At 37.6% G+C, this 10,000-nt stretch overlaps 2 protein-coding genes and 1 long non-coding RNA gene across 3 annotated transcripts in view; 1 reads left to right on the plus strand and 2 right to left on the minus strand.

Annotated features, from left to right (window-relative positions):
• The window catches only part of LOC148725221 (uncharacterized), a 7,778-nt gene extending 7,482 nt beyond the window's left edge, over nucleotides 1-296 (minus strand). Inside the window, exon 1 of the long non-coding RNA XR_015990570.1 lies at nucleotides 1-296. This exon is cut by the window's left edge and continues 86 nt beyond it. This is a non-coding gene — a long non-coding RNA (uncharacterized LOC148725221).
• A 768-nt stretch (nucleotides 297-1,064) lies between these two features.
• Nucleotides 1,065-6,098, plus strand: LOC148725222 (uncharacterized). Its single transcript, XM_088729834.1, has 3 exons — nucleotides 1,065-2,182; nucleotides 2,461-3,047; nucleotides 4,028-6,098. Exons 1-3 carry the CDS (start codon nucleotides 2,012-2,014, stop codon nucleotides 5,700-5,702), a joined length of 2,433 nt encoding a protein of 810 aa, XP_088585960.1. The 5' UTR covers nucleotides 1,065-2,011; the 3' UTR covers nucleotides 5,703-6,098.
• Nucleotides 6,099-9,506: 3,408 nt separating this feature from the next.
• LOC111333399 (uncharacterized) overlaps nucleotides 9,507-10,000 on the minus strand; it is a 3,066-nt gene continuing 2,572 nt past the window's right edge. Inside the window, exon 2 of the mRNA XM_022938961.2 lies at nucleotides 9,507-10,000. This exon is cut by the window's right edge and continues 669 nt beyond it. Within this exon, the coding sequence (XP_022794696.2) occupies nucleotides 9,857-10,000 (144 nt within the window). The 3' untranslated portion in view covers nucleotides 9,507-9,856.

Consider the following 10,000-nt stretch of genomic DNA (forward strand, 5'->3'; position numbering starts at 1 on the left):
CACTTTATTCATGTCAGTCAGCAATGGCCGCCATATTTTTTTTCGACATAAATCGACGAGTTAAACCGAAGGGCAAACCGAAGATGTTCATGGGAGACATATGACGTCAGGTCAGTTTGGTGGATGGAAATAAGTGACGACCTTAAAGAAAGCGCCAGAACCACCAACTACGTCATCAGAGCCAAACTCGTTCCCAGTTTCCGGAGACACCGATAACGTCTAATTTAGGGACTTGGAGCAACCAAAAAGTCGATTTCAATTTCTTTTCGTGAAATTTCTTTTGTCATTAATAAGGATATAATTAATAAGGATATAATAAGCTACAAAATTACGCAAAAATTTTTTAACTTCATAGGCACTTTAATGGCCTGCTCCCAGTTGGCTTGTTAGCTCAATTGGTAGAGCGCTACACTAGTATTGCAGAGGCCAGTGGTTCGAATCCCATACAGGCCTGATTTTTTCCCGGTCTGATTATCGCTATTGCATAAATAGCGCTCTCTACTGCGAGGATCGTGCATCATACGTATCTAATACCGCAGATCAAAATATATTAACTTTCATGAAATTTTTATCCAGACATATGTTGCATATCATGACAGTTAAATGGTTACATGTAAAACATGAATGTTTGTTTTGGAAAAATTTTGAAGCCTCTGAGGTATGAGATAAGACATCAGGTCCTTTGAAGATTGGCAAAAAAGTTGAGATTTGCAAAAATTTGGCAAGTTTTTCAAATTGGGGGTCGCACTCGTTTTACGCTACTTGTTGACGTGTTTTTTACTTGGAAAAACCAAAAAATCTCTAGTGCGACCCGGGCGTAAGCGAGTTTTTCTACATCAATTGGTCAATTTTGGCATAATATGGCGTTTCTTCATCGTTTTTTACAATACACCTATCCTGCAGAACCTGTCTGAAGCGGTCACCCTGTTTGAAGCGGTTACCCCGCCATTCCCCGTGGGTGACCGCTTAAGGGGCCCTCTGGTTGAAATTTGGTAAAATTGAAAAATTTTTCGCCCAAGTTTTTTTTTTGGAAAAATATTTACTTGACTCTATCTAGATTTTGAATATGTTGCTTGTTTTTACATAAATTACTTTGCAGAGTCAAAAAGTGGCCTTCTTTGAACGTTGTTTTTCCGTTGCCATGGTAACCAATTCAAAACAAGAGCCTTTTTCCCGAATTATTTTTGAGGCGTTAACGCTGTTCCACGGTCCTGAGTTTGGAAACAGACCGTAGTTCATTCCAGATTCCTAGAAGTTATTTTTGAGGCCTGGTTACTGAGTTACAAGGAGCTCTAACGAATTTTGTCCAAGTCACTTTTGTTGATCTATGCCATAGTTAATTGAGGGGACAGCAACTGGAACGGCAACTGGACGAAATGAGAACTGAACTTACTAAATCAAGTGTAGAGGTTGACCCTGAGTTGAGTGATGATTTTGCCACTATTCTTGGGAAATCACATGTTACTCCTTTTCTGAATCTCTTTTGGCAACAACAGAAGAAATTGTTTTCGAGCAGCCCTACTGCACGCCGGGCAATTTTTGATCTGATTTGGGCCACTGATCTGTCCATAGTGTCCAGTCCTCCAAGAGAAACAATTACTCGGCCTTTCGTAATGCGACCAAGGGGGTATAAGCATGGTAAGATTTGTTCCATTTTCTTGAGACTGGTACCGAAAATGGATTTTGGCGCTAAAGAACGAAATTCTTCGATCTGCAAGCTCTATTTTGATATACAGCTTGCCTTGGTTACTATTGTTTTTCATTCATATTTCTCGCTTTTAAAACTTGTGTTTTCCTTCGTTAAAGGATTGTAACACCATAAACCGAATTAAAGGTTTTTTGAAGCAAATTTTCAGAGAGAGAGAGACTTTGTGTTATTGTTCTCTCTAGCCAAAATAAAAGAATATGATCTGAACTGTGTTTCTATCGTTTCGGTTTGTTACCGGAGGCCGTAGATTTTGAGCCAGGTCAGCTTTTGTCTACCTGTGTTTCGACTCTCCCGGAACACTCAATGGGAAGCAAGAGCAGGAAGAAGCCAAGACGTTCATCGAACGGTTCACAGTGTGATCGCTTTCCCGTCGGGGAACTGGCCAGAAGGAGAGCTACTCTTAGAGAGGAATATTTGTCGAAGTCCAAAGAGATTTCTGCCCTACAGAAACGAATTCAGCGACTAAAAAAGAAAGTAAGTCTTGGTATTATTTGTGGTGTACAGAAAGCGATGAGGTAGTCTTAATTGTGATTTTTCGTGCCATGGTTTATAGAGCTTGTAAAACTAAGCATTTCAATCTGTTTTCAGCTAACTCGAGATTATTAATGGCCGTTCAGTTAAAAAATGGTTAAATGATTAATCCTTAATGTTCCGACACTTCAGCTTTTTTGTTCCTTTACTGATAAAAATTTTTATCATGATAATAACAGTAATGATAATAATGATAATTTTGCTTTTTTCTTAACCTTAAGAAAGAGCAGGCACTAAAGACTATAGAAGAATTGGAAACAGACCTGGTGCCTTTACAGAGAACACCAACATTTCAAGTGACTATGAATGCATCCACCATGAGAAAGAGAAGTCCTACTCAACTCACCAGTAAAGGAGTTTTGGATTTACCAAGAAGAAGTGCCAGCAGAAGGCAGTTAGAGACTCTCACTGCTGCAATAGAGATTAATGGAGGGTCTCCAGAGAGCAGGGCTCCTGCACTTGATGGCATGTTCGCGACTATTTGTAAATATGGCAAGATTGCCGATATATCTAGGTATGTTTGCTCATCACAAAAAGTCAAAAAGGCCACTGTGGCCAAAATAAAAATGCACTGTGCAGAGTATGAGAAAAGTGAGGATAATTTCATCCGTTCCCTTTCACTGCTTTATGCAGGTGGGGTTATCAGTAAAATTAAGTATCAACAGACAAGGTCATCTCTTGTAATGAAAAATACAGGGAGACATACCAAAAAGGGTTTTCTGTCAAAGAGAAGACTTACATATGGGTGGGGTATTCCAGTTCCTAAACCCCTTCCATACAGTGTCCTAATGAACAAAATTGAAGAACTTGATAATAATATAATTTATCTCTTAAAACTATGAATGGTGTATCATTGGAACAAGTACCCTCAGCTAAACTTCTTGGTATAGACATTGACCACGATTTATCAATGAACACTTATGTTGACAGACTGTGCAAAAAAATTTCACAAAGAATTGGAATTTTGAATAAGATCAAACTTTGTTTACCATTTAACCAAAGACTTTTATTTTATAATAGTTTGATTAAGCCATTATTTGATTATGCCAATGTTGCATGGCAGTCACTTTGCTCTAATGAATCTCTTTTAAGAATACTTAGGCTACAAAAGAGAGCTGCTAGGGTTTTATTAGATGCTGAACCACGTAGTTCATCAGTTATGCTATTCAATCGTTTAAAGTGGATACCATTTTATAACTCTACTAAGATAGCTAAATGTTCAATACTATTTAAAAGGATTAATTATTGTGTACCTAATTATCTTAATGATAGCTTAAGATTATTAAGTTCAGTACATTCACGCAACACTAGATTTTGTAAATACAACTTTTTATTACCTAAGTTTAAAAGGGCTAGAGAAGGAGGGAAAACTTTTCTAGTTTCTGCCATAAAATTATGGAATCAGTTAAAGCCTGAATTAAAAAAGTCTAATACACTTAAGGCCTTTAAAGACAACGTATTTAAATATTATTATGATGACAAATCATGCTTAGCTCATTTTAATCGGTAAATTTTATTGATAGTAGTTTTATATATTCTTACTTTTTTATATTATCTTGTATTATATATTTTATCAATTAAATATTATTTGTAATTAGCTAAATTTCTATTTATATTTGTAATCTTTTTTTTTTTTTTTTTTTTTTTTCAATATATTAATGATTCTATTGTACTTGCATTTATATATTTATTGTAATTAAGAGGACCACAAGTTTATTAGTGTTTGTGCACTATCACGTGCTATCCTCAATAAATAAAGTCTTATTATTATTATATTATATTATATTATGATATGGGAGAGGTTATCTCACTAAGAGAAACTTTGTGTCATAACTTACCAGTAGACCAACAAGTTGATGGGGTGTATAGGAACTTGGAGAGTTTCCTACTCATGCTCTGCAAATTCTATTTTGTGACTGATGAATACAGGAAAGATAGTGACAAACTGACCTGGTTTGGTGAGAGGGAGGGAACATTCAAGGTTGCCATTGGGGGTGATGGAGCTCCATTTGGAAAGTGGGACCAATCAATGTCCTGGTTAATTAGTTTTTTAAATGTGGGACCGAGGGTGGCCTCTCCCAATGACAATTTCCTGTTGTTCGGTGCCAACTGTAAGGAGGATCATGAGGTGGTTGTTAGATTCACAGAAAAGTTAGCAGCGGACATCGAGGTAATTGAGAAAAAAACCTACACAGTAATGGGGAAGGATGTTACCTTTACATTTGACCTTATTCCAGGGGATATGAAATTCCTGGCCTTTATCAATGGGGAATTATCTAATTCAGCAAAGTATTTTTCCAGTTTTGCTAATGTTTCTCAAAATGAAAGTAATTCCCTTACTGGCAGATTTGGAGTAGATCAGGATTGTAAGTGGAGACCCTGGCAGTATCGCGAAAGAATTACTACTTCAAAGCAGGTTGTTGAATTCAAAAGAAAACTCCCCACTCATTTAGCTAAGAAAACATTAAGGAGTAAAATCACACAATTTATTGCTGGGAAAAAATCCAGGCAAGAATTTCAACCCTTTATTGGGAAGCTCTGTGACAAAGAGGTTGTTGAACCACTCCACTTGAGGAACAATGGGGTGCAGTATTTACATACAATGCTGCTTGACGTTGCCATTTCTTTCAGTAACCTTCCCAAAAAATTAAACAGCCTTAGTGAACTCCCCCAAAACAGTGCAATTTTCAGATATATGAAGGCTATGGAAAGTGATGTCAAAGCAGGGAGAATGAGAAAACAATTAGGCAAGTGGCTTCTTGAAGACAGGGGTAAAGATAAGGATTTCACTTATCGCTTAACTGGTAAAGATTCACGGTTAATCTTACATGGGTTCATGTATTTAGTCAAAGCAATTCAGGGTGACTCAACAGACCCAGAACTTCTACTGAAACTTTTGAAAATTGTCTTTATCGGTACTAAGCTCAGGGATTGTGCTGCAATTTTTTCAATGTACCATCTCACTGAACAAGATCTTGCAAACCTTTCTCAGTTGTGCCATGATTATTTCACTGCAGCTGCTTTGTTTGGTTCTTCAGTATCAGGCACTGTATGGAGTATTGGACATTTAGTCTATGCTCACTCTAAGCTAATGTTTGACAAGTATGGTACAGGGTTGGGTATCAACACAATGCAGGGCAGGGAAGCTAAACATGTGCAAATCGCTAGCTTTGCCAGAAACAGCCAGTACAAACAACGTTGGTATCAGGTTTTTAGACATGACCACATTAGCAAGTTATGGCTTCCTGTCAAGCAACCCTCACTTTTAGCCTATCATCAGTCACATGACACTCTTATTCCTACTCGCATTAGTAAGGATCCCCAACATTACTGCTATTGTGGCTTGGATAAAGAGGCTGACAGTGAACTTTGCTTATTCTGTGGACATGAACTCATGCAGGAGATTAAGAAATCTGTATGTGATGGCAAACCAACACAAGAATGTTTGAGGTACTCCAGATGAATTCAACATGTATTACTTCAAGATACAGTCATCCTGAGTATCTTGTGCGAGGCTGTACCGTGTTGAGATAACCGGGCTGTCCTTGAAGACTAATAGTTATAATAAATTGAGTTGATCAATTATATAACATTTCTGATTTTCCAGAAGGATCATCTTTTTTGAAGTTCAGTTGTGTAGCAATGTAGGCTTGACAGAGTTGGAAATTGACAGAGTTGGAAATTTAGCTGTTCATAATGCCTAGGGGCAGCCAAACGTTTTTCTAACAGCATGGCCTTGTTAAATGTGTAATTGTGTTATAAAATCTTAATTATCATTAAAGGATGTTCTATTTTAAACTTAAATGACTGCTCTGTCAGTTAAAAAATAAACTGTAATTCAGTTAGGTGTTCCATGCAATTTCAGGTTTTAGTTATTATGTCAGAAAAAGCACATTGTAATCAACAAACATGAATTTTAAAATGTTAGAGTATAATTTGTAACCCAAAAAAAAAAAAAAAAGGCCTTGATCAGGACTTTATTGAGATGTTTGTCTCTGAAATCATTAAAGGAAAATGATTGAGCAATGGCAAGTGTCATTGATATGAGTCCTTTATTCAATGTTGAGGGATCCCATAAGAATTCCAGTGTCCATAATGAAATTTTGCCCTCAAAATCTCCTCTTTACCATTGTAGATCATAATTCCCTTCTTCTGATCATTGACAATAAGTTTTGCCTCTCCTTTTCCTTCACCAAGTTTTTTTCTGAATCCACCACAATCTTCAAATTGATCAAAGAGATTGCATAACCTTCTAAGGCTTGAAAATGTAATGGCCACAGATCCTGGTTTGGTTTCAACCTCTATCCCATACCTTGTCACCCCAAGAATCTCCTTTTCCAGAAGATCAAAGACCTCCTGTGGCATGGGAAGTTCGAAGCAAACCATCCACGGATGTAGTTTGCTCATTCTTGGGCTTAGACGGCGGTATATGGCAGTCTTTGCGCGAATCATGCATCTTTCTAGAATGGGGTAAAGTTGGCCGATGCAATATTTTGGTCGTTCACGAATACCTCCAAACTTCGCTTTCACTACCGCTTCGGAAAGCTTGTTAAGCTCTTTAATAGTAACATCTAAGTCCCTTAGTCTGTATGCGTTTGATATTCGCCGCTCAAACTTTGATTTTTCCCGCTTCAGTGCCTCTTTTATTGAAATAATTAGTTCCCCTTCGGTAGCTTCAGGTTGATCCGCCATGTTGAATTTTGTTCAACTGAACCCCAGATCTTCCGCGGCCAAAATAAAAGTTGGCCCAATTTCGAGCTATAATTTCCTGGCGTGCTGGTGTGAGGTATCATCCGATGATAATCCGCTACTGTTTATCTCTTGCTGCAAAGTCGCCATCCTGCTACGAAGAACTACGCAGAAGTAAAATCCTCGTTCTACCGAGCCAGCGTACCCTCAAGGACTACCGCAACTGTATCAGGCCTACAAGGGGATTTAATGAGAATGTGATCGAGGAGCTGAAAGGCCAGACAGACTCCTACTTTGATGTTCAGCGGTATGTTGTGTTGTTATTTGACGAAATGAAGGTCATGTCCAATCTAGTGTTCGACAAAGTTACAGGAGAACTCATCGGTTATGTTGACCTTGGCGACCCAGATGTTAACTTTGGATTGTTAAAGAAAGTTGATGAGCTTGCAACACATGCTCTGGCTTTCCTCATCAGAGGGGTCTGCACACAGTTGAAGTTCAACCTTGCATACTTTGCTACTAATGGTGTTACAGCTGACCAGTTGATGCCACTCTTCTGGGAAGCTGTAGGCATACTGGAGATGACATGTAACCTGTGGGTGATTGGCACAACTTCTGATGGCGCATCTCCTAACAGAAGGTTCTATAGAATGCATGAAGATCTGGATGGCAATGCTGGGAAAGATGTTTGCTACCGTACGACCAACTTGTATGCTCCGCACAGATACATCTATTTCTTCTCAGATGCTCCTCATCTCACAAAGACCACAAGAAATTGTCTACACCATTCTGGTTCTGGAAAATGTTCTAGGTAATTATAATAATATGACTTAAAGGGCTGTTCATGCTGATGTCATCCATTGTTATTAATGTGCCAACATTCCATTCCAGCTACATTTGAATTTGAATGAAAATACAGTCAAACCCCTATTAAGCGGCCACCTTCGGGGACCTGTCAAGTGGCTGCTTAATAGGGTTGGCCGCTTAATAGGGGTTTCATTTACAGTATTATACTGACAACAAATTTGGGACTTTGATAACTGGCTGCTTAACAGGGGGTGGCCACTTAATAGGGGTTTGACTGTATATATAACACTAAAAATTCTCAGATGCTCTGAAAAAGATGAGTCAGAAAATTAAATTTAATTTTCTTCACATATATTTTTCTACTCTATTTTTTATATTTATTATTTTATTTTTATTAAAGCATATATTATTTTGTAAGATATAAAATAATTTTTATGTCACTTTTTGACTGATTGCTATTTATTTGGTTTCCCCAGGTATATGTGGAATGATGGCCTATATGTTTTATGGCAGCACATAGCACAACTGTACTACCAAGATGCAGAGAATGGGTTGAAGCTTTTACCCAAGATCACCTAGGAGCACATCAAACTCAGCTCCTACTCTTGCATGCGAGTCAATTTGGCTGCTCAGGTTCTAAGCGCAACAGTGGCAGCAGTGATGACGGCCTACAGCACCCCTGATACAGCGGCGACTGCAAGATTGTGTAAGATGATGGATCAATTCTTTGATTGCCTTAATGTTCGCAGTACTACCGAGCATCTGAGAAAGAGAAAGCCACTCCTTGCACCATACACATCCATTGATGACCCAAGATTTCTGTGGCTTGAGGGAGATTTCCTTGATTATCTAAGTGCCTGGAAGGAGAGCACAAAAGACAGACCAGGGAACTTCACACAGAATGCAAGAAGCAGGATGTTCTTATCATGGCAGACGCACGAAGGCCTTAAGATAACCACCCATTCAGTTGTTGAAGCAACAAGGTTTCTGTTGAACGAAGGCATGGACTTTGTGCTAACTGAAAGGTTCTGCCAGGATCCTGCAGAGGAGTATTTTGGCAACCAAAGAAAGCTGGGCAGAAGGAGTGACAATCCTGATATCAGAATGTTTGGCTACAATGATAACACAATCAGGATGCAGCGAGCAATTTCATGCCAGTCTGGGAATACACGCGGTCGAAAAGATAAGAACAGAGCATGGGATAACATTTCTAATGACCCTCTACCCAAAAGGGGTAAACAGTAATTATGTAGTTTTTCTAAAACCATGCAAGATATCATTACTATTGACACAAAATGCTTTACAAATATATAAATATGTATAGGTAATCGCATGATTTTGAGTGCAATTTTGAATAACTACGCGCAAGTAAATTTTTAACTAACAAAATTGCACGAGCGAGTGCAATTTGTAGACTTTGAAAAATTTACGAGTGCTTATTTATTCCAAATTGCACGAAAAAAACATGCGATTACTTGTTAATAATATACATACAAAAATTTAATTTCAACTTTCTGCACTCAATTTCAACTTTCTGCACTGTTTGGGGTTATTTGACATGCTCTAAGCCAATTAGCATGCAGACATTTTTGCAGGTATATTATTAAGCCTGAAACAATAATTTTGCCTAAAAAATATTGCATTTTCATACTTGCATTAGCATTCAGTCTTAATTTGCAGTATTCAGTGGTTTGTTTAACTTGAATGGTCAATGCCTCTTTGTAATTGTTAAAGAAACAAGCATACCAGTTGCATTATATGGTAGCAGTAATAACTGTTAAATATATATATATATTATTGAAGATTCAGAATAAAATATCCAAAGCTTGAAACCTGTGTTTGTCATATTAAATTATTTTGGTGCTTGATCAGTCCATAGTTATTGACTATGTTATACATCATGATAGGGTATTTACATTCAACACATGCCGTGTAAGATAACAGCAACTTTAACAATTCAATATTATTCAAAAATTTTAAAACTGATCTAAGGTTGTCTTTCTTTTCCACAATCGTTACTGGCTCTCGTGATTTCCTTGCGAAGTGCTTTAGCCTTAACTTGCTTTGCTTTCATTTTATGTTTCTGTATCACATCTTTGGCAAAAGAAAAGGAACGTACTCTCACAAATAAGCTGACAATACTTTGTAATACGTCCTTGCCAACATTCTTACAGATGCCCTAAAATAGTTTTCTGTTCTTAAAAATATTGTTTGAGCACTTTTTGTGATACTCCACAAACCCCCACGATTCAAACAGTTAATGAG

Source organism: Stylophora pistillata, chromosome 8, assembly GCF_964205215.1.
Source record: "Stylophora pistillata chromosome 8, jaStyPist1.2, whole genome shotgun sequence".
Taxonomy (NCBI): Eukaryota; Metazoa; Cnidaria; class Anthozoa; order Scleractinia; family Pocilloporidae; genus Stylophora; species Stylophora pistillata.

What these genes read in the sequence shown, in the direction of transcription:
- LOC148725222 (XM_088729834.1), top strand. Translation starts at nt 2,012, where the DNA reads ATGGGAAGCAAGAGCAGGAAGAAGCCAAGACGTTCATCGAACGGTTCA. An exon ending in TTCAGCGACTAAAAAAGAAA is followed by an intron (nt 2,183 to 2,460) that starts GTAAGTCTTGGT and finishes CTTAACCTTAAG; the next exon opens with AAAGAGCAGGCACTAAAGAC. An exon ending in ATGAACAAAATTGAAGAACT is followed by an intron (nt 3,048 to 4,027) that starts TGATAATAATAT and finishes TATATTATATTA; the next exon opens with TGATATGGGAGAGGTTATCT.